The sequence below is a fragment of the Staurois parvus genome, unplaced genomic scaffold, assembly GCF_062004578.1.
Source record: "Staurois parvus isolate SC_StPar_1 unplaced genomic scaffold, SC_StPar_1.0 ptg001487l, whole genome shotgun sequence".
Taxonomy (NCBI): Eukaryota; Metazoa; Chordata; class Amphibia; order Anura; family Ranidae; genus Staurois; species Staurois parvus.
Window position 1 is genome coordinate 91,327 of NW_028319283.1, and position 25,542 is coordinate 116,868.

Here is a 25,542-nt window from a genome sequence, read left to right on the forward strand (position 1 = left end):
GCCTCCCATTGCTGCTGCCTCCACCGCCACACTGTGGCTCCAAACACTGGTTTTGGCCCCGTGACTGCCCAAATGAGTGAAGTGTGCGGTGATTCTAAGATCGACGGCACTCATCTGCATGTCATACTGACTGACAGTATTATTTCTCTTCCCCAGCAGACTCCAAGGGCATTTAAATTAAAGGTACAGTGTTCTGCACTAATATAAAGGCTCTCTGAAGCCTAGAAACACCCTTTTTTAAGTTAAATTCACAGCGAATATATTCGACTCGAATCGAATATTGTCCACGAATTCGCCGAATCAGTCGAATCGAATTTTTGAATACTTCGCTCATCTCTAAATGTCCCTTACATTGGTGATCAGTGGGAAGAATGTCCCTTACATTGGTGATCAGAGGGAAGAATGTCCCTTACATTGGGGGTCAGTGGGAAGAATGTCCCTTACATTGGGGGTCAGTGGGAAGAATGTCCCTTACATTGGAGGTCAGTGGGAAGAATGTCCCTTACATTGGTGGTCAGTGGGAAGAATGTCCCTTACATTGGGGGTCAGTGGGAAGAATGTCCCTTACATTGGGGGTCAGTGGGAAGAATGTCCCTTACATTGGGGCACAGTGGGAAGAATGTCCCTTACATTGGGGGTCAGTGGGAAGAATGTCCCTTACATTGGGGGTCAGTGGGAAGAATGTTCCTTACATTGGTGATCAGTGGGAAGAATGTCCCTTACATTGGGGGTCAGTGGGAAGAATGTTCCTTACATTGGTGATCAGTGGGAAGAATGCCCCTTACATTGGTGATCAGTGGGAAGAATGTCCCTTACATTGGGGGTCAGTGGGAAGAATGTCCCTTACATTGGGGGTCAGTGGGAAGAATGTCCCTTACATTGGTGATCAGTGGGAAGAATGTCCCTTACATTGGGGGTCAGTGGGAAGAATGTCCCTTACATTGGAGGTCAGTGGGAAGAATGTCCCTTACATTGGTGGTCAGTGGGAAGAATGTCCCTTACATTGGGGGTCAGTGGGAAGAATGTCCCTTACATTGGTGGTCAGTGGGAAGAATGTCCCTTACATTGGGGGTCAGTGGGAAGAATGTCCCTTACATTAGGGATCAGTGAGAAGAATGTCCCTTACATTGGGGATCAGTGAGAAGAATGTCCCTTACATTGGAGGTCAGTTGGAAGAATGTCCCTTACATTGGGGGTCAGTGGGAAGGATTTCCCTTACATTGGGGGTCAGTGGGAAGAATGTCCCTTACATTGGGGGTCAGTGGGAAGAATGTCCCTTACATTGGGGGTCAGTGGGGAGAATGTCCCTTACATTGGGGGTCAGTGGGAAGAATGTCCCTTACATTGGTGATCAGTGGGAAGAATGTCCCTTACATTGGTGGTCAGTGGGAAGAATGTCCCTTACATTGGGGGTCAGTGGGAAGAATGTCCCTTACATTGGTGGTCAATGAGAAGAATGTCCCTTACATTGGGGGTCAGTGGGAAGAATTGTTCATTGCTCATAGAACCCCTAGACCCCCTGGAGGAATTCTAGGATTTTACGGAACCCTGGTTGAAAAAAGGTTGTTCTAGAACGTGACCCTGGACAGCTCGGTTCCGTTCCTTATGTCCTGGCTGGGAACTGAAAACATTTGTCAGAAATCAGATCTCCCCCCCTAAATCTCCCTGTGCCCCTGATGTTCCGGTGTACCGCGGTCAGTCCCCACCCCCCCCCCCACCCCCAAGTTCCAGCAGCCTACAAGTAAGACCCGGATCTCCAGTCCATACATCAGCCCCACGTTATAAATCTTCTCCCGTTTCACGGTTTCCCGTGTACATATCGATCCCCCATCCCGTGTTGGTGATATGTTCATATATCATCTCAGGCCGTGACACGGAGCGGATTCTTCCAGAAAGGCAGGAATGAGCCGGTGGCAGATTTCCATCCCGGAGCCCCATCCATGGGAGGTTGTTTTTCGTGTCGTTCGTATTCTGAAATGAATTCTACTGAATAGCCGGCATAATGTGCGAACATTAGAACGATTTTCCCAAATCCCTCCTGGGAACACTGCGCCCCCCCCGTGCTGCATTATGTATTTATCTGTAATCTCCCCCTAATGAGCTCCTGACATCCGGAGAATGGACCAGAAAAAGAGAAGTAAAAGCCCTCTTCTGTCCTTGAGCCGCGGCGAGGCATTGCGCCACGTGAGAGGACGCCTCCGAAACGTTTCCGTGGACAAGTCGCTGTGAATACGTTCGTGGCTTGTTACAATATACAGCAAATGGGTGGACTGACCATTCGGGAACTCAGGCACTGCCCGAGGGCCCGGGGTCAGTAGGGGGCCCCATGAGATGCCCCTGATACCTTTCATAGGCTTTTTTTGGTGTGGTTTGAGTGTGGGCAAGGACACAGGGGCCCCTTGATCCTCTATTGCCCAGGGGCCCCATGAGTTGTCAGCCCGCCCCTGACAGCAACAGTATCATTTATCAGAAGCACGCCATCTTTTATCATTAACCCCTTCCCGCCTAACCCCCAACATCCCCTAAGAGGTGGGAGGGACTCCCTGATTGCATGACCACTATGATTGGCTATTACAATGGTAACATGATCAGGAGCCCATCCCCCCAGGTGCCAATTATAAACAGAGACTGAGAGCTGTCTATGACAGCTCAGTCGCTGTGTGCAGAAACTTTGGTTGCCCAATGTCACCTGTGGGGGGCATGTAGACATTAAAGCCCGCCTTCTTTACCTCCACACATATGCGTTACGTAGGTGGCATGAGGTTCCCAAAGATGTCCCTGGCTTCCAGGTCTCCAGTCCAGTGACTGTGCCTAGGCTGAGATGATGTCATAGGTCTGCTGCAGGCAGGGGGAAGCATTTCCTCAGTCTCCCCTCCCCCAGTGATCAGACTGTACATTGTAACTTTGTAGAAAAAAGAGTTGTAGTAGAAGGAGGAGGCATTTCCTCAGTCTCCCCTCCCCCAGTGATCAGGCTGTACATTGTAACTTTGTAGAACGAAAAGGAAGCATTTCCTCAGTCTCCCCTCCCCCAGTGATCAGACTGTACATTGTAACTTTGTAGAAGGAGGAGGAGTCATTTCCTCAGTCTCCTCCCCCAGAGGTCAGACTGTACATTGTAACTTTGTATCAGGCAGGAGGAAGCATTTCCTCAGTCCCCCCCTCCCCCAGTGATCAGACTGTACACTGTAACTTTGTAGAAGGAGGAGGAGGCATTTCCTCAGTCTCCCCTCCCCCACTGATCAGACTGTACATTGTAACTTTGTAGAAGGAGGAGGAGGCATTTCCTCAGTCTCCTCCCCCAGTGATCAGACTGTACATTGTAACTTTGTAGAAGGAGGAGGATACATTTCCTCAGTCTCCTCCCCCAGTGATCAGACTGTACATTGTAACTTTGTATCAGGCAGGAGGAAGCATTTCCTCAGTCTCCCCTCCCCCAGTGATCAGACTGTACATTGTTCCTTTGTTGAAGGAGGAGGAGGCATTTCCTCAGTCCCCTCCCCCAGTGATCAGACTGTACATTGTAACTTTGTTCTACGGTTGTTTCACACAGGCTTCATCTTGTATAAGAGCAGTGTAAGCAGCAAGATTTGATGACATTTTCAGGGCTTTCAGCAAGCTTTGTTGTGTTCAGCTCCAGTTTGTAATTGTTGAACACAGATCCGGATAGGAGTGCTGATTGCCACTTTAAACACGCTGCTAGCAGGCTTCAGCAGGCTTTCATCAAGCTTCGAGAAGTAATGAATCCTGCCAGCAGCGTGTTTAAAGTGGCAATCAGCATTCCTATTTGGATCTGTGTTCAATATTTAAAAACTGGAGCTGAATATCCTGACCGCCCTATAGGAGAAATACTGCTACAAGGCAGCAGGGGTGCACAAAATCTACCAGCACTGCCATTTGCAGCTGCGGCTGTCAATCACCGTGTCCCAGCCGGTGATTACCGAGCATCTCCAATGGGGAGGAGGCCTAGTTTGTTTACTAACAGTCCTCCTCCCTGGCAGCTCCGGCACACTGCACAGCACAGCCATCCACAGCAGTGTGATTACAGTGAAGCACACAGACCCCGCCCCTAGTAAAATACTCCCAGCACACAGTTAACCCTTTGATCAGCCCCTCACATTAACCCCTTCCTGCCCAGTGTCATTAGTACAGTGTCAGGGCTTTATATTAGCACTGATCACTGTATTGGTGTCATTGGGGATGTCAGTGACACCAAGTCAGTCCCCCCCCCCTCCCCCCAGTGTCAGAATGCCCGCCGCAGTCCCGCTATACAGTACAGCCTGAGCTCGGTTTACATTTTCTGAGCTCTGCAGGTCCTCCTAGCTCGGTATGTTGAATGCTTCTGTCTGCTTCTGCTGAGGAGGTGTGTAGCAGGGTGATAGACATGTAGTTCTCATTTTTAACCACTAGATGCCCCCACCTGTCTTTAGTTCTCTCATTGGAATTGTTTTGCCAGGGAAGTGCTTCCTTTTGTTCTGTCAAAGGGGGAGCCGAGCATGGCAGCAGTGTGTCCTCAGTCATGGCCGCTGGATGCCACCTTGGGGGAGCCTGCGTCTGATTGGACTATGGAATATGGGACTGTGGACTATGGAATATGGGATATGTGACTGTGGACTATGGAATATGGGACTGTGAGACTATGGAATATGGGACTGTGGACTATGGAATATGGGACTGTGAGACTATGGAATATGGGGCTGTGTACTATGGAATATGGGACTGTGGACTATGGAATATGGGACTGTGGACTATGGAATATGGGACTGTGGACTATGGAATATGGGACTGTGAGACTATGGAATATGGGGCTGTGTACTATGGAATATGGGACTGTGGACTATGGAATATGGGATATGGGACTGTGGACTATGGAATATGGGACTGTGAGACTATGGAATATGGGACTGTGGACTATGGAATATGGGACTATGGAATATGGGACTGTGGACTGTGGACTATGGAATATGGGACTGTGGACTATGGAATATGGGACTGTGAGACTATGGAATATGGGACTGTGGACTATGGAATATGGGACTGTGTACTATGGAATATGGGACTGTGGACTATGGAATATGGGGCTGTGTACTATGGAATATGGGACTGTGTACTATGGAATATGGGACTGTGGACTATGGAATATGGGACTGTGGACTATGGAATATGGGACTGTGGACTATGGAATATGGGACTGTGGACTGTGGACTATGGAATATGGGACTGTGGACTATGGAATATGGGACTGTGAGACTATGGAATATGGGACTGTGGACTATGGAATATGGGACTGTGGACTATGGAATATGGGACTGTGGACTATGGAATATGGGGCTGTGTACTATGGAATATGGGACTGTGGACTATGGAATATGGGACTGTGGACTGTGGACTATGGAATATGGGACTGTGGACTATGGAATATGGGACTGTGAGACTATGGAATATGGGACTGTGGACTATGGAATATGGGACTGTGCACTATGGAATATGGGACTGTGGACTATGGAATATGGGACTGTGAGACTATGGAATATGGGACTGTGGACTATGGAATATGGGACTGTGGACTATGGAATATGGGATTGTGGACTATGAAATATGGGACTGTGGACTATGGAATATGGGACTGTGAACTATGGAATATAGGACTGTGTACTATGGAATATGGGACTGTGTACTATGGAATATAGGACTGTGTACTATGGAATATGGGACTGTGTACTATGGAATATGGGACTGTGGACTATGGAATATGGGACTGTGGACTATGGAATATGGGACTGTGGACTATGGAATATGGGACTGTGAGACTATGGAATATGGGACTGTGGACTAGGGAATATGGGACTGTGGACTATGGAATTTGGGACTGTGGACTGTGGAATATGGGACTGTGGACTGTGGAATATGGGATTGTGGACTATGAAATATGGGACTGTGGACTATGGAATATGGGACTGTGGACTATGGAATATGGGACTGTGGACTATGGAATATGGGACTGTGAACTATGGAATATGGGATTGTGGACTATGGAATATGGGACTGTGGACTATGGAATATGGGACTGTGGACTATGGAATATGGGGCTGTGGACTATGGAATATGGGACTGTGGATTAGGAATATGGGACTGTGGACTATGGAATATGGGACTGTGAGACTATGGAATATGGGACTGTGGACTAGGGAATATGGGACTGTGGACTGTGGAATATGGGACTGTGTACTATGGAATATGGGACTGTGGACTAGGGAATATGGGACTGTGGACTGTGGAATATGGGACTGTGAGACTATGGAATATGGGACTGTGGACTAGGGAATATGGGACTGTGGACTATGGAATATGGGACTGTGAACTATGGAATATGGGACTATGGGATATGGGATTGTGGACTATGGAATATGGGATTGTGGACTATGGAATATGGGACTGTGGACTATGGAATATGGGACTGTGGACTATGGAATATGGGACTGTGGACTATGGAATTTGGGACTGTGGACTGTGGAATATGGGACTGTGGACTGTGGAATATGGGACTGTGAGACTATGGAATATGGGACTGTGGACTATGGAATATGGGACTGTGCACTATGGAATATGGGACTGTGGACTATGGAATATGGGACTGTGGACTATGGAATATGGGACTGTGAGACTATGGAATATGGGACTGTGGACTATGGAATATGGGACTGTGGACTATGGAATATGGGACTGTGTACTATGGAATATGGGGCTGTGGACTATGGAATATGGGACTGTGGACTATGGAATATGGGACTGTGGACTATGGAATATGGGACTGTGGACTATGGAATATGGGACTGTGAGACTATGGAATATGGGACTGTGGACTAGGGAATATGGGACTGTGGACTATGGAATTTGGGACTGTGGACTGTGGAATATGGGACTGTGGACTGTGGAATATGGGATTGTGGACTATGAAATATGGGACTGTGGACTATGGAATATGGGACTGTGGACTATGGAATATGGGACTGTGGACTATGGAATATGGGACTGTGAACTATGGAATATGGGATTGTGGAATATGGGATATGGGACTGTGGACTATGGAATATGGGACTGTGGACTATGGAATATGGGACTGTGTACTATGGAATATGGGACTGTGTACTATGGAATATGGGGCTGTGGACTATGGAATATGGGACTGTGGACTATGGAATATGGGACTGTGGACTATGGAATATGGGACTGTGAGACTATGGAATATGGGACTGTGGACTAGGGAATATGGGACTGTGGACTATGGAATTTGGGACTGTGGACTGTGGAATATGGGACTGTGGACTATGGAATATCGGACTGTGGACTATGGAATATGGGATATGGGACTGTGGACTATGGAATATGGGACTGTGAACTATGGAATATGGGACTATGGGATATGGGACTGTGGACTATGGAATATGGGATTGTGGACTATGGAATATGGGATTGTGGACTATGGAATATGGGATTGTGGACTATGGAATATGGGACTGTGGACTATGGAATATGGGACTGTGGACTATGGAATATGGGACTGTGGACTATGGAATTTGGGACTGTGAGACTATGGAATATGGGACTGTGGACTAGGGAATATGGGACTGTGGACTATGGAATTTGGGACTGTGGACTGTGGAATATGGGACTGTGGACTGTGGAATATGGGATTGTGGACTATGAAATATGGGACTGTGGACTATGGAATATGGGACTATGGAATATGGGATATGGGACTGTGGACTATGGAATATGGGACTGTGGACTATGGAATATGGGACTGTGTACTATGGAATATGGGACTGTGGACTATGGAATATGGGACTGTGGACTAGGGAATATGGGACTGTGGACTATGGAATTTGGGACTGTGGACTATGGAATATGGGACTGTGGACTATGGAATATGGGACTATGGAATATGGAATATGGGACTGTGGACTATGGAATATGGGACTGTGGACTATGGAATATGGGACTGTGAGACTATGGAATATGGGACTGTGGACTATGGAATATGGGACTGTGTACTATGGAATATGGGATTGTGGACTATGGAATATGGGATTGTGGACTATGGAATATGGGACTGTGGACTATGGAATATGGGACTGTGGACTATGGAATTTGGGACTGTGGACTGTGGAATATGGGACTGTGGACTGTGGAATATGGGACTGTGAGACTATGGAATATGGGACTGTGGACTATGGAATATGGGACTGTGGACTATGGAATATGGGATTGTGGACTATGAAATATGGGACTGTGGACTATGGAATATGGGACTGTGGACTATGGAATATGGGACTGTGGACTATGGAATATGGGATATGGGACTGTGGACTATGGAATATGGGACTGTGAACTATGGAATATGGGACTGTGGACTATGGAATATGGGATTGTGGACTATGGAATATGGGACTGTGGACTATGGAATATGGGACTGTGGACTATGGAATATGGGACTGTGGACTATGGAATATGGGATTGTGGACTATGGAATATGGGATATGGGACTGTGGACTATGGAATATGGGACTGTGGACTATGGAATATGGGACTGTGGACTATGGAATATGGGACTGTGAGACTATGGAATATGGGATTGTGGACTATGAAATATGGGACTGTGGACTATGGAATATGGGATTGTGGACTATGGAATATGGGACTGTGGACTATGGAATATGGGACTGTGGACTATGGAATATGGGACTGTGGACTATGGAATATGGGATTGTGGACTATGAAATATGGGACTGTGGACTATGGAATATGGGACTGTGGACTATGGAATATGGGACTGTGGACTATGGAATATGGGATTGTGGACTATGGAATATGGGATTGTGGACTATGGAATATGGGACTGTGGACTATGGAATATGGGACTGTGAGACTATGGAATATGGGATTGTGGACTATGAAATATGGGACTGTGGACTATGGAATATGGGACTGTGGACTATGGAATATGGAATATGGGACTGTTGACTATGGAATATGGGATTGTGGACTATGGAATATGGGACTGTGGACTATGGAATATGGGACTGTGGACTATGGAATATGGGACTGTGGACTATGGAATATGGGATTGTGGACTATGGAATATGGGACTGTGGACTATGGAATATGGGATATGGGACTGTGGACTATGGAATATGGGACTGTGGACTATGGAATATGGGACTGTGGACTATGGAATATGGAATGTGGACTATGGAATATGGAATGTGGACTATGGAATATGGGACTGTGGAATATGGGACTGTGGGACTATGGAATGTGGGACTATTGCACTATGGGACCATGGGACTATTGCACTATATAAATTTGGGACTGTGGGACTCTAGACTAATGGATAATGGTGGAATAGCGGTCCCTGAAGCAGAGGATGTGTATGGATTATTATTGGGGAGTAAGGATAGTGTCCCTGTAATTCCCTCCAGGACATTGGGACGAACCTCCCTGATGAGGTCACTGACCTCGCTGTGTAAATGGGTCGATGAAGAACCCGCGGACCAATACCGGGTCTTCAGCCTCCATCCAAAACTAAACACAATTGGGTGGATTTGGTCTTTAGGATCAGATTGTGTGATGTCAGCAGTAACAATGTAACGTTGTCAGTTCCCAATGACAAGAGGTGTCCCCGGTGTACAGATATCTCACACCTTCTCTCTCTGTGTCACCCGCAGGAAATCTCCCCCCCGGATTTTACTGCATGTTTGAAGACGGCAGCTGCGGGTGGACGTTGGACCCCCACACGTCACTATGGCGGATCGGGAATCTGGAGGACTCGGAAGGTAATGAGGATGAGATCTTCGGACAGGTCGTCCTATTCGGGTCGATGTTTTTATACCTTATTTAAACAAAATCTTTATTTTCCCCTCCCAGCAGCCCTTTAACCCTCTCGTGGCCAGAGCCGATTTAGGTCTATAGATTGCACCCCCCCTCCCCCAACAAACAGGATCTATTTTCTGGAAGCAGATGCCCCGGACAATAAACTAGTGGGAGCTACAATTTTTTTTATGTCACACGATATTACCATAAAAGGTAAAATTTCAGGAAAAGTACACTAAAGATAATTTTAGGGCGCACAAGCGCAAAACATTACCCGATTTCAGTCCAATATAAAAGACGAAGTTGCACCGAGTAGATAGATACCAAACATGCCTGACCTTAGATTTGTGTGTGCCCCGGAAATGGCAACAAACTTCAGTATCCTATCATGTCCTTAGGTGACACTATAACCCCCCCTATTGGTGGTCCTATTGGTGGTCCTATTGGTGGTCCATGTAGTATCACGGAAGAGGCCTGCTGCTGGAAATATTCCCCTCCCCCAGCCGTCTGTGCGGCCATGTGTCATGTGTGTCACAACTGATATCTTCATGTGTTGGCGCTGGAGGCATGTGATTGTGTTCCTACATGTGTGTATGTGGGGGGCCGATGGGATGATATCTTAATGACGGGTTCATGTTAATGAGACTCTCTTCTTTTTCTCTCTCTTCTCTCCTTTCCCCTTTTTTATTTCCTCTCTTCTCTTTCCTCATCTATTTCTCTCTCTGTCTTCTCTCTTCATCTCTCTTCTCTCTCCTCTTTTCTCCTCTTCTGTCCCTTTCTCTTCTCTCCTCATCTATGTTCTTTTCTCTCCTATCTCTTTTTCTCTCTCCTCTCTCTGATCTCCCCTCCCCCATCTCTCTCCTCTCTCTTTTCTCTCCTTCTGTATTCTCTCTTCTTCTCTCTTCTCTCCTCCTGTCTCCTTTTCTCTTCTATCCCCTTCTCTTCTGTTCTCTTCGCTTTGCTTCTCTTCTCTTTCCTCTTCTATCGCCTATCTTCTTTTCTGTCTTCTTTCTCCCATCTCACCTCTCTCCTCTCCCTTCCTTCCTCTTCTCTCCTCTTCTCTCCTCTTCTCGCTTCTTTCCTCTTCTCTCTTCTTTCCTCTTCTCTCCTCTTCTCTCTTCTTTCCTCTTCTCTCTTCTTTCCTCTTCTCTCTCATTTCCTCTTCTCTCCTCTTATCTCTTCTTTCCTCTTCTCTCTCCTTCCCTCTTCTCTCCTCTTCTCTCTTATTTCCTCTTCTCTCTTCTCTCCTTTTATCTGACCTCTTTTCCCTTTCCCTTTTCTCCCCTTCTTTCTTCTCTCTTCTCTCCTTCTTTCTCCTTTTCCCTTCTCTCTCCTTTCCTCCCCTCTCTTCTTCTCTCCTTTTACCTAACTTCTTTTCCCATGCTCTCTTTTGTTCTTCTCTCTTCTAACCTCCTGTCTCCTTTTCCCTTCTCGCTTCCCTTCTCTTCTCTTCTCTCCTCTTCTCCCCAATCTTCTCTCACTTTCTCTTCTCTCCTCTTTTCGCTTCTCTCTTCTCTTTTTTCTTCCATCCTCTTCTTTTCTTTATTCTCTCCTCTTCTCTCTTCTCTTCCTTTCCCTCCTCTTCTCTCCTTTTTCTCTTGTTTATTCTCTTTTCTCTTCTCTCCTCTTCTCTCCTCTCCTCACTCCTCTCTTCTCTTCCCTTCCCTCCTCTTCTCTCCTTTTTCTCTTGTTTATTCTCTTTTCTCTTCTCTGCTCTTTTTTCCTTTTCTCTTCCCTCTTCTCTTCTTTTCTCTCCTCTTCTCTCTTCTCTTCTTTTTTCTCCTCTCCTCTCCTCTCCTCTCACTGTGTCATGTAGATTCTGTGCTGATCCTGAACACCAGAGACTCGCCGTTATGGCAGAGCTCAGTAATGACCAACGTGCTCTATCCATCCCCCCTGAAGAACGCCACCTGTGAGGTAAGTGACACCATAGAAAAGTTGGAGGAATGAAATGGTCGGAACAGCCAACAACAACCAACCCAACACTATCACAAGGAAGAGAGGTCATGTGACCCATTCTCAGATGCGATGTGATGGCTGCATTAGTTTTCTTTTTTAGGCTTTCTTTTATTTTCATGTGTTGATCCAGACAGCAAGTCTGTTGTTTTTCAACAGTTAAAAGCTTGTCTTGCCGTTACAGGGATAAAACAGACTATTTAACACCGGCCGGGGCTTAAACAATTCTCATCTTTTATTTATTTCTCTAAAACCTTTACCCGCAATCATTTTTTTTTAGGCTTTTTTTTTTTTTACTTTATTTACATCTGGTGATCCAGCCAGTAATGCAGGCCATAGACGGTTCGTTTATCGGCCGATTTTTCATCCGAAAAACGAAACATCGCTCATTCTGTAAACCAATGTTGCCACCAATGATTGCGAAAATCGGCCGTTTTTCACTAATTTTCCAGCATGACCGATAAACAAAATGAGGAGGAACCGCGAAATTCAGCCGATGCCATTGCCCCACTAACAGTGCGAAAATCAACCAATTATTCTTTCGGATGAAAAATCGGCCGATAAACGAACCGTCTATGGCCTGCATTAGTCTGTTGTTTTTCAAAGGAACAAGCTCTATGGCAGATGTATCAGTTACACAGAAGAGACAAACCGTTTCTCCACTGACAGGGGTGCTTGCAATGATCAGCTTTTAAGGAGAAAAAAAAATGATTATGAAATATTATGCAGGCCGTAGACGGGTCAAAAATCGGATGATTTTTCGCACCGTTAGTGGGCTAATTGGTCGGCCGTTTTTCGGGGGTTTGGCACATTTTTTTATTGGTAAAGTTGGAAAAAAATCAGCCGATTTTGCTGATCGCCCGATTTTCCCGGCAATGATGGGCGAATCGGCTGATCGTTTTACCGATAAAAAATCTGCGCATGAGCCGTGACCTGCAAGAAGAAGAAGAAGTAGAAGAAGAAGAAGTAGAAGAAGAAGAAGAAGAAAGAAGGAGAAGAAGAAGTAGAAAGAAAAAGAAGAAGAGGAAGAAGAAAAAGAAAAAGAGGAAGAAGAAGAAGAAGAAAAAGAAGAAGAAGAAAAAAAGAAGAGAAAGCAGAAGAAAAGAAAAAGGAAAAAAGAAGAATTCCAGTCCGCTATTATATTTTACATGAAAAAGTCTTGCGGTTGCAACAATGTATCTATTTGTATCCGAATAAAAACATCTGTATCCGAAATGGATACAAATGGATACATTGTTGCAACCGCAAGACTTTTTCATGTAAAATATAATAGCGGAGCTCTCTGCAGGGACAGAAGTAATTAAATGTCGGCTGTAGACGGGACGAAAATCGGCCGATATTTTTTACCGTTGGTGGTAGCGTCGGCTGATCGAACGACCGATTTTTCGTTTTCTTTATAAAAAAAATGGCCGGTTTTCGACCCGTCTATGGCCTGTATTAAGCTAAAAAAATCCCAGCGCCAATCAAAGAAAGTATACAATTATGCAGCTGTGCACCAGTGAAAACCACCAATAATAAATAACACAAATGGCCTGTATTAGCTGGAGTTTGGCGTCAATTTGTTAGTGTACCTAAATCTGCTAGTCCATCTAACACTCCCCTTCCCCCCCAGACTGACAATGCTGCTGTCCAAAGATGCCCCCCCCTGTGCTCCTTCCTCCAGAGTGGGGGCGCTCTAATACAGGAGATGTGTTACTGGCCAGATCACCAGGTGAAAACAGAGGAGGAAAAAAGAAAACTAATGCAGCCGCCACATATAATATATTTATTTATTTATTTCAGGTACTTATATAGCGCCATCAATTTACGCCGCACTTTACATACATATTGTACATTCCCATCAGTCACATCATATAATGATCAGTAAGCTGCCATATATGACATTGATGATTTTTTCTTTAATACCTCTTTAACTGCGCGGCCTTTCTATTGCGCTCCTTTTATTTCCCCCCTTTTTAGACATCTCACCTCTTTTTTTATGTCTGCACTTGCTGGCTTTAATGTAAAATTGGCAACACGCGTACGGCTCTAATTTGTTCTAGAAATAAACCGCAGGTAGCCGCGGCCATGAATAATATATAAAGTACAACCGGCGGTATAGAAAACCGCAGCAACAAGATTTTACATATAAAAAAAAAAAAGAAAAAAAAAAAAGCTCTTTAATAATTAAATCCCCCCACAGGGGCCTCTTTGTTCCATTGAAGAGATCTGAAATACGCTCCGACTCCGCTCCCGCCAAACGCTCAATGCAGCCGGCGCTCCTTGATTCATCAGCTTTTTGTGTAGCGGTAATTAAACCGACGCAATATTTTTACCGTTCCCTTCGGAATTATGTAATGTAAATATTAGGCGATGAGCGGAAAAAAAAAACAAAAAAAAAACACATTTCCAGAATCCTCATAATTTCTCTGTCTGTGTGGCGGCAACTTTTATGGCTGGGAGGTTGTCAGAAATGGCGGAATGGTAGGTGGGCGGAGCTGAGAATTTCTAGGATCTTCCTACTGGGGTTCCCAAGATATTCAACCTGCAGGCATCCCCATATGGAAGAAAAATATATTTGAAATATATTTTTAAAATATTTTTTCCAAATATATTGCCCTATGTTTGAAATGCTACAATTTTGGCCATATTCAATATATTTAAAAAAAAATATATATATATATATATATATATATATATATATATTTATTTATTTATATTTTTTTTAAATATATTGAATATGGCCAAAATTGTAGCATTTCAAATATATTTTTCTTCCATATACTTCTCATCGATATCAACAATGGAGCACCATTCCCTCTACTGACACCATCAATGGAGCATCATACTTCTCATTGGTATCAACAATGGAGCACCATTCCCTCTACTGACACCATCAATGGAGCATCATACTTCTCATTGGTATCAACAATGGAGCACCATTCCCTCTACTGACACCACCATGGAGCATTATACTTCTCATTGATATCAACAACGGAGCGCCATTCCCTCTACTGACACCATCAATGGAGCATCATACTTCTCATTGGTATCAACAATGGAGCACCATTCCCTCTACTGACACCATCAATGGAGCATTATACTTCTCATTGATATAAAAAATGAAGCGCCATTCCCTCTACTGACACCATCAATGGAGCATTATACTTCTGATTGTTATCAACAATGGAGCACCATTCCCTCTACTGACACCATCAATGGAGCATTATACTTCTCATTGGTATCAACAATGGAGCACCATTCCCTCTACTGACACCATCAATGGAGCATTATACTTCTCATTGGTATCAACAATGGAGCACCATTCCCTCTACTGACACCATCAATGGAGCATCATACTTCTCATTGGTATCAACAATGGAGCACCATTCCCTCTACTGACACCATCAATGGAGCATCATACTTCTCATTGGTATCAACAATGGAGCACCATTCCCTCTACTGACACCATCAATGGAGCATCATACTTCTCATTGGTATCAACAATGGAGCACCATTCCCTCTACTGACACCATCAATGGAGCATTATACTTCTCATTGGTATCAACAATGGAGCACCATTCCCTCTACTGACACCATCAATGGAGCACCATTCCCTCTACTGATATATATATATACTGCATGTTGAAATGTCTTTTTCTTATTACAAAATATATGAAAAATATTTTTAAAAATACATTTCAAATATACTGTATGTCTTTCAAAATACAAATCTAAATATTTGGAATGCATTTACAAATATATGTAAAAATATATGTTAAAATAACTTTTTTATACTTTAAAAAAATCTGAAGCATAAATTTAAAAAAAATATATTTTTAAAAATATGTTTTTTTTTAAATGTTTTCTTCAGATTTTTTTTTTATACCAATGAGAAGTATAATGCTCCATTGATGGTGTCAGTAGAGGGAATGGTGATCCATTGTTGATATCAATGAGAAGTATGATGCTCCATTGATGGTGTCAGTAGAGGGAATGGTGATCCATTGTTGATAACAATGAGAAGTATGATGCTCCATTGCTGGTGTCAGTAGAGGGAATGGTGCTCCATTGTTGATATCAATGAGAAGTATGATGCTCCATTGATGGTGTCAGTAGAGGGAATGGTGCTCCATTGTTGATATCAATGAGAAGTATGATGCTCCATTGCTGGTGTCAGTAGAGGGAATGGTGATCCATTGTTGATATCAATGAGAAGTATGATGCTCCATTGATGGTGTCAGTAGAGGGAATGGTGATCCATTGTTGATAACAATGAGAAGTATGATGCTCCATTGATGGTGTCAGTAGAGGGAATGGTGCTCCATTGTTGATATCAATGAGATGTATGATGCTCCTTTGATGGTGTCAGTAGAGGGAATGGTGATCCATTGTTGATATCAATGAGAAGTATGATGCTCCATTGATGGTGTCAGTAGAGGGAATGGTGATCCATTGTTGATATCAATGAGAAGTATGATGCTCCATTGATGGTGTCAGTAGAGGGAATGGTGCTCCATCACTGATGACAGTTGGTGGAATAGTGCCCCAAGGGCCAGATAAAGGCAAGCAAAGGGCCACATTTGACCCTCGGGCCGCAGTTTGGAGACCACTGTCCTGGACCATAGACATCTAGGGACCTTCAGGTCTACTCTATGATAACCCAGCGACATCTCCGGATCAGGTACTGGACCCCCTTCACATGGGAAAGCCCTAAGAAGCACCAGAGGGAGGTGCAAAGATGCTGATTTTTTTTTTGCATCGCACACCACGTGTGTCCTCTTGGGTTGAGCCTTCGTTGTTGCAATGCTGATCAAGGCAGCCCAACCCACCCAGTGAGAACGAGGCACAAGAGTTTTTGGTCACTTTTTTAAATTTTGTAAACTTTATTAGACCTATTGTTTTCTATGTGATTTGTTACTTTATGTATATCATCTCCATTATATATAACAAGGAGGATTGGTCAGGTTATGCAACGCACCCAGATATCTGGGACCGGAGGCGGACTGACAACTCATGGGGCCTCCGGGCAATAGGGGATCATGAAGCCCCTGTATCCTCGCCCACACTCAAACCACACCCACAAATGCCTATGAAAGGTACCAGGGGCACCTCATGGGGCTCTCTACTGACCCCGGGCCCTCAGGCAGTGCTTGAGTGCTCGAATGGTCAGTCCGCCCCTGTCCGAGACTACGAGGGAGACCAAACCTCAACTTAGTGCTGAAGGGCGGATTCTTGTGACGTACGGCAAACCATAACAAAACCGATCTGGGGAAAACCAACTAGATATAAAATAATAGAATGAAGGAAAATTGGGGTGACCAGGCAGGGTAATGGGGGGAAAAGCCGGGTCATGGTTGGTGTACATGTCGGAGGTGTCCCTTGTAGGGTGATCTCCATCCAATCTGGGCGTCCTCTTCCTGTATAAGGGTGAGGTGACGCATAGGAAGAGCTAGCCATGAAGTCCTCCATTAGGTGGTGGTAAGGTAACCTAAGCGGACCCCAGGCTTGGCTGGGTTCAGCAATGTCAGGGTCTGTCAGGCCCTGGATCTGAACCAGGGACCCCTGCTGTGTCTGGCAGTAACTCTTCTTGCTGAGCCACCTGAGATGCTGGCTAGCTCCCTGTCTTCTTGTTTAGGACTTTCTTGCCTTGTTTCTTGCTTTTTGGTGAACCTTCAACTCGTTCCTTCCAGAACTTCCTGTTTAAGCCACGTCTCTGCACTTCCTGTTTGCCAGATTATTGCTCTCTCTCCAGCCGATATTTTGCTCTTGTCTATCCTACTGTTTGTATCTCCACTGCTACTCATTACCAACCTTTGGCTTGTTCCCCAACTACGCTTCCACTTGATCCCAGTCGACAACCACTTGTTACCAAATTTTTTATTGGTTCTTGACTATGCTTCCACTTTATCCCAACCTGTAACCACTTGTTACCAACCTTTGACTTGGTCCACGACTACACTTCTGCTTGATCCTAGCCACTTGTTTCCGACCTATTTCTCTTTCCTCAACTACGCTTTCTCTTGATCCCAACTTGCAACCATTTTTTCGCAACATTTGGCTCGTTCCCCGACTATACTTCTGCTTGATCCCAACCTGCAACCTCTTGTTTCCGACATTTTCCTTATTCCTCAAATACACTTTCTCTTGATCCCAACTTGCAGCCACTTGTTCTCAATCTTTGGGTTGTTCCTCGTGTACACTTCTACTTGATCCCAACCTGCAACATCTTGTTTCCGACCTTTTTCTCTTTCCTCAACTACGCTTTCTCTTGATCCCAACTTGCAACCAGTATCGGCACAGGGTCGTCCAGTGCCCAGGGCAAGGATCCAGAACTGCACCCCCCAACATTAATACATGCTGTAGTATGAGTGTACCACCCTGCACCTAATATTTGTCTCCTTGCTTCTCTGCGCCTGGGGCAGCTGACCCTCCTGCTAACCCCTTTTCCCAGCCCTGCTTGCAACCCCTTGTTTCCAACCTTTTGGCTTGTTCCTCGACTATTCTTCTGCTTGATCCCAGCCTGCAACCCCTTGTTCCCAACTTTTGGCTTGTTCCTCGACTATGCTTCTGCTTGATCCCAGCCTGCAACCCCTTGTTCCCAACTTTTGGCTTGTTCCTCAACCATGCTTCTGCTTGATCCCAGCCTGCAACCCCACTGTAACGTACCTGGTGGTAGAGCCTGATGTGGAGAGATGGCGTCCTCTTACCACTCCTGTTCTGGACCCCTGATAGGGTAGACAGGATGTAACGAGCTAGGAGGGGCATGAGTGCCTGACGGGTCTGCGGTGACAGCTGGCCGATGAAGATCCGGAATACCAGGATGCAGGTAGCAGGATGCAGGTGAGCAGGTGCAACAGAGAGGTGTAGCTGAGATGCGATGACCGTGTCAGTTGGTAGCCAAGGATAGTCACAGGCAGTGTAGAACAGTCAGGCAGGCCGGGTCAGGATCGATCGGACGGATCAGGTACAGAGAAGCAGGAAAGCAGATAGTCAAAGGGAGAGCCGGGTCAGTGCAGGTGGAGTTCAATCGTTGTCAGTTAAGCAAGTGGATCACAGGAGTCAGGAAACAGGAAGTAGTAGACCAGAAGGCACCATTCTGTTTGTAGCAGGGGTTTAAATAGCCCGCCTGTACACGTCAGCACGTACATGTGTGCGCAGGTGCGACATTCTTCTTCCCTGACACCCTTGTTCCCATCCTTTGGCTTGTTCCTCGACTATGCTTCTGCTTGATCCCAGCCTGCAACCCCTTGTTCCCAACTTTTGGCTTGTTCCTCGACCATGCTTCTGCTTGATCCCAGCCTGCAACCCCTTGTTCCCATCCTTTGGCTTGTTCCTCGACCATGCTTCTGCTTGATCCCAGCCTGCAACCCCTTGTTCCCAACTTTTGGCTTGTTCCTCGACCATGCTTCTGCTTGATCCCAGCCTGCAACCCCTTGTTCCCATCCTTTGGCTTGTTCCTCGACCATGCTTCTGCTTGAACCCAGCCTGCAACCCCTTGTTCCCAACTTTTGGCTTGTTCCTCGACCATGCTTCTGCTTGATCCCAGCCTGCAACCCCTTGTTCCCATCCTTTGGCTTGTTCCTCGACCATGCTTCTGCTTGATCCCAGCCTGCAACCCCTTGTTCCCAACTTTTGGCTTGTTCCTCGACCATGCTTCTGCTTGATCCCAGCCTGCAACCCCTTATTCCCATCCTTTGGCTTTTTCCTCGACCATGCTTCTGCTTGATCCCAGCCTGCAACCCCTTGTTCCCATCCTTTGGCTTGTTCCTCGACCATGCTTCTGCTTGAACCCAGCCTGCAACCCCTTGTTCCCAACTTTTGGCTTGTTCCTCGACCATGCTTCTGCTTGATCCCAGCCTGCAACCCCTTGTTCCCATCCTTTGGCTTGTTCCTCGACCATGCTTCTGCTTGAACCCAGCCTGCAACCCCTTGTTCTCAACTTTTGGCTTGTTCCTCGACCATGCTTCTGCTTGATCCCAGCCTGTAACCCCTTGTTCTCAACTTTTGGCCTGTTTACTGGCTACGCTTCTGCTTGATCCCTACCTTCTATATCTGCTACTGGTCCCCCAGTATGCGTACCACCTGATGGGGAGATCCTGAGGACCACGACCTGAAATGAACATGCCGCAAAACCCATCTCCACCATCAAGAGTTCTGGTGAACATGAGTTAGTACTTAGACCCCACACCTTGGGTGACCCCTTTTTATCCAGCTGGTTGGTGGGTGCTTCTCTACTGCTATAGCTACTGGTCTCCAAGCCTGACCGCTGACCGCTGACCATGACAGAGTGATGGACTATGAGGTCTTTGACTCAAGACACTAGCATCTATGGTGGAGCATGGGTTTTATAGGAGCTAGGGACAGGTCACAGAGGTGACTACAGCAGGGAAGTTCACATTGCTTCTCAAAGTTCCATGGCGTCACGTCTGAGGCACCAGAAACCATCACGGCACTTGTTCTATAATGCAGTACATAAAGCAAGGGTGCAGGGTGGAATGCTGCGAACCGCACCAGCCCATCAGACGTCCCCTACTGCCGATCTGGCTTCCGGGGGGCGCACATTATATAATGCACTGCAGCACTTTCCCCATTCTCCGGATATTGGATTTTTCTTTATTGCCTCGACATGTTTAAATTTTCCTTGATGAACCATATGGCTACCGCTGAGTGTAATTAACGTTTAATTAAGAAAAGCGTATGCCTGCCACTTTACAGCAGTACAGATACAAATGCATCGCACCATGTTGTCAGAATTAAATAGTATGAAAAACATGAAATAAAGAGGACCTGTCACAGTAGACCTCGGATGGAAAAGAAAGTCCTGTCCCCCCCGGGGCGTACATCAGCACAGGGGCTTGTTCATGTCTTCAGCATCTGCAATAAAAGACAAAAGAAGGCGCCGGTAATGCAAAATATCGCAAGCACAGATACATTGTATATTGTTCATGGTCACAACATGCCCCTCCCATCAAGACTCCACCCACTTTTCACCTAAGACAGGTTTAACACCCAATTTTGGCGAAATGCGTTAGCTGGAGTCTTTGTGCGCCTGAATAACATATTCAATATATCCGCTCTCCCCGGACCCCGCATTCACTATATCCGCTCTCCCCGGACCCCGCATTCACTATATCCGCTCTCCCCGGACCCCGCATTCACTATATCCGCTCTCCCCGGACCCCGCATTCACTATATCCGCTCTCCCCGGACCCCGCATTCACTATATCCTCTCTCCCCGGACCCCGCATTCACTATATCCGCTCTCCCCGGACCCCGCATTCACTATATCCGCTCTCCCCGGACCCCGCATTCACTATATCCGCTCTCCCCGGACCCCGCATTCACTATATCCGCTCTCCTCGGACCCCGCATTCACTATATCCGGTCTCCCCGGACCCCGCATTCACTATATCCGCTCTCCCCGGACCCCGCATTCACTATATCCGCTCTCCCCGGACCCCGCGTTCACTATATCCGCTCTCCCTGGACCCCGCATTCACTATATCCGCTCTCCCCGGACCCCGCATTCACTATATCCGCTCTCCCCGGACCCCGCATTCACTATATCCTCTCTCCCAGGACCCCGCATTCACTATATCCGCTCTCCCCGGAGGACACCGCATTCACTATATCCGCTCTCCCGGGACCCCACATTCACTATATCCGCTCTCCCCGGACCCCGCATTCACTATATCCGCTCTCCCCGGACCCCACATTCACTATATCCGCTCTCCCCGGACCCCGCATTCACTATATCCGCTCTCCCCTGAACCCGCATTCACTATATCCGCTCTCCTCTGACCCCGCATTCACTATATCCGCTCTCCCCGGACCCCGCATTCACTATATCCTCTCTCCCCGGACCCCTCATTCACTATATCCGCTCTCCCCGGACCCCGCATTCACTATATCCGCTCTCCCCGGACCCCGCATTCACTATATCAGCTCTCCCCGGACCCCGCATTCACTATATCCGCTCTTCCCGGACCCTGCATTCACTATATCCGCTCTCCCCGGACCCCGCATTCACTATATCCGCTCTCCCCGGATCCCACATTCACTATATCCGCTCTCCCCGGACCCCGCATTCACTATATCCGCTCTCCCCTGACCCCGCATTCACTATATCCGCTCTCCTCTGACCCCGCATTCACTATATCCGCTCTCCCCGGACCCCGCATTCACTATATCCGCTCTCCCCGGACCCCGCATTCACTATATCCGCTCTCCCCGGACCCCGCATTCACTATATCCTCTCTCCCCGGACCCCGCATTCACTATATCCGCTCTCCCCGGACCCCGCATTCACTATATCCGCTCTCCCCGGACCCCGCATTCACTATATCCGCTCTCCCCTGACCCCGCATTCACTATATCCGCTCTCCCCGGACCCCGCATTCACTATATCCCCTCTCCCCAGACCCCGCATTCACTATATCTGCTCTCCCTTGACCCCGCATTCACTATATCCGCTCTCCCCGGACCCCGCATTCACTATATCTGCTCTCCCCGGACCCCGCATTCACTATATCCGCTCTCCCCGGACCCCGCATTCACTATATCTGCTCTCCCCGGACCCTGCATTCACTATATCCAGTGAGTAATTATGCCACATCGTTGGAATCAGCGGCGGAAATAGTGCCCAAAGTGCTTGATAAAGGCAAGCAAAGGGTCTTATACGGCCCCCGGGCTGCAGTTTGGAGACCACTGATAGGTTGTCCCCCTTTGTGGAGGCCAATTGATGGATGTATCTCAGAGATCTTTGGTGGATTTTAGGCTTGCTACCTCTCTGGTCATGGTGAGGACAACATACAACAGATACTCCATTTTTTTTTCTAGTTCAGGGTTGGGGGCATCCAGAACGGTTGTGTTTTTGAACAACATGACCCTTCTTACTAGGTGCTCCTAACCCTACGCTCAAAAACTGTGACGGGCCACGAGGCAGACAAGGATGTCAGATACTGATCAAAAGCTCGTTATTTCCCCAATAAAGATCAGATCGGGTTTAACATCTTAATTTGCTGTAACTAATGCACTTTTTATTCTTTTTTTTTTTAGCCTAGACATGTTTTGTAAAATATGAAAATTTATGGTTGAGAAAATCTCTTTCACTCTTCGGTTGCCTAATGGCCCTCAATGGAGCATTGAGCTGAACCCTCTGGAGAAATGAGATTACGTTCTGTCGGCTAGTCACTGAGACGCCCGATTAACCCCGCGGTCAGGGTGGACATACGAGAATGTGGCATTGGAAGGGTGAAGGAGCCCAAGGCTATCGCCTCTCAGTCAGCGCCGGCCCTGTAATTGCTGAGCCTAAGCAGAGCCCTAATTATCCCTAATATGCATGTCATTCTCTCCGTAATTGTATGGAATTTTGCTGCTAACAGACTGACAAATGAGGAAGTGCAGCAAATCAAGTCGCTGGCTCTTGACCCGCTTGAGCTCTTCCACCACCAGTAATTAAGAGTGCGGCTACCCTGCCATGAAATGGGTTGGTACAGCTGAGTGATGGGAGGTGAGATCAGGGGTGTCCTTCCAGGAGGAGCTGTCATTGATATGGACAAGCTAGCCAAAGCTCATGAGAAATCATTGTATCAGTTCAACATAAACCCGAGACAGACCTGCTGTCCCTGAGGAGAAGAAGGTGAAGGTCCACCTCCAAACGCGTAGAACTTTGATGGTTTGTAATAAATTGCAGGCTCTTAATTGAAGCACAGTTTCAACAACTTCATTCCTACCAACGTAACATGAACTCTACTGACTAGGCTGGGGCTGTGTTTGGCGATCCAACTGAGAGCAAGGAACAGCGACTGAAGTGAGGCCGAGGAGACTAGAAATACAGAAGAGCCGAACTAACCCGGCCATTATTCCAGATGGGACAATATCAACCATCGGGTGTTCCACCATCCCCTTCATGTGTTCCACCATCCCCTTCATGTGTTCCACCATCCCCTTCATGTGTTCCACCATCCCCTTCATGTGTTCCACCATCCCATTCATGTGCTCCACCATCCCCTTCATGTGCTCCACCATCCCCTTCATGTGTTCCACCATCCCCTTCATGTGTTCCACCATCCCATTCATGTGCTCCACCATCCCCTTCATGTGCTCCACCATCCCCTTCATGTGTTCCACCATCCCCTTCATGTGTTCCACCATCCCCTTCATGTGTTCCACCATCCCCTTCATGTGTTCCACCATCCCATTCATGTGTTAGACCATCCCCTTCATGTGTTCCATCATCCCATTCATGTGTTCCACCATCCCATTCATGTGTTCCACCATCCCCTTCATGTGTTCCACCATCCCATTCATGTGTTCCACCATCCCCTTCATGTGTTAGACCATCCCATTCATGGTGACTATGAAGCACCAGATTACTGGAGAGACAAAGATTTCCAACAGCCTTTGATGCTGTAAAATATTAGCCATTATTCTGAGTTTGCCTCTGGTCCCCAGTGATTGGATAGGCTGCATTCTCAGTGATGTCACCGCTCTCTAGTGAATGGATAGGCTGCATTCTCAGTGATGTCACCTCTCTCTAGTGAATGGATAGGCTGCGTTCTCAGTGATGTCACCGCTCTCTAGTGAATGGATAGGCTGCATTCTCGGCGATGTCGCCGCTCTCTAGTGAATGGATAGGCTGCATTCTCAGCGATGTCACCGCTCTCTAGTGAATGGATAGGCTGTATTCTCGGCGATGTCACCGCTCTCTAGTGAATGGATAGGCTGCATTCTCAGCGATGTCACCGCTCTCTAGTGAATGGATAGGCTGCATTCTCAGCGATGTCACCGCTCTCTAGTGAATGGATAGGCTGCATTCTCAGCGATGTCACCGGTCTCTAGTGAATGGATAGGCTGCATTCTCAGTGATGTCACCGCTCTCTAGTGAATGGATAGGCTGCGTTCTCAGTGATGTCACCGCTCTCTAGTGAATGGATAGGCTGCTTTCTCAGTGATGTCACCGCTCTCTAGTGAATGGATAGGCTGCATTCTCAGTGATGTCACCGCTCTCTAGTGAATGGATAGGCTGCATTCTCAGTGATGTCACCGCTCTCTAGTGAATGGATAGGCTGCGTTCTCAGTGATGTCACTGCTCTCTAGTGAATGGATAGGCTGCATTCTCAGTGATGTCACCGCTCTCTAGTGAATGGATAGGCTGCATTCTCAGTGATGTCACTGCTCTCTAGTGAACGGATAGGCTGCATTCTCAGTGATGTCACCACTCTCTAGTGAATAGATAGGCTGAGTTCTCGGTGATGTCATCGCTCTCTAGTGAATGGATAGACTGAGTTCTCGGTGATGTCACCGCTCTCTAGTGAATAGATAGGCTGAGTTCTCGGTGATGTCACCGCTCTCTAGTAAATGGATAGGCTGCATTCTCAGTGATGTCACCGCTCTCTAGTAAATGGATAGGCTGCATTCTCAGTGATGTCACCGCTCTCTAGTGAACGGATAGGCTGCGTTCTCAGTGATGTCACCGCTCTCTAGTGAATGGATAGGCTGCAATCTTGGTGAAGTACTTGGTCTATAGTGAATGGTCAAGAAGGACAATCAGGGAAAGTAAAATTCTTACAGGTTCCCCTTAACTGCACCATGGTTGTGGGTTGGTTTTTTTTTTTTAGTTTTTTTGTTGCATCTGCTTCAATGACTTCCCGCAATGAAGCCATCACATGACCAAGCTGTCACTCCATCCCCAAACAATCAATTAGGAGATCTCCTGGGTGGCAGATTTTT

General features: G+C 46.8%; 1 protein-coding gene across 1 annotated transcript in view; it reads left to right on the forward strand.

Annotated features, from left to right (window-relative positions):
* LOC149435579 (ALK tyrosine kinase receptor-like) overlaps nucleotides 1–25,542 on the forward strand; it is a 264,409-nt gene that overhangs the window by 68,742 nt on the left and 170,125 nt on the right. The window contains 2 exon segments of the mRNA XM_089662515.1: nucleotides 9,726–9,833; nucleotides 11,687–11,787. Coding sequence (XP_089518641.1) covers nucleotides 9,726–9,833; nucleotides 11,687–11,787 — 209 coding nt within the window.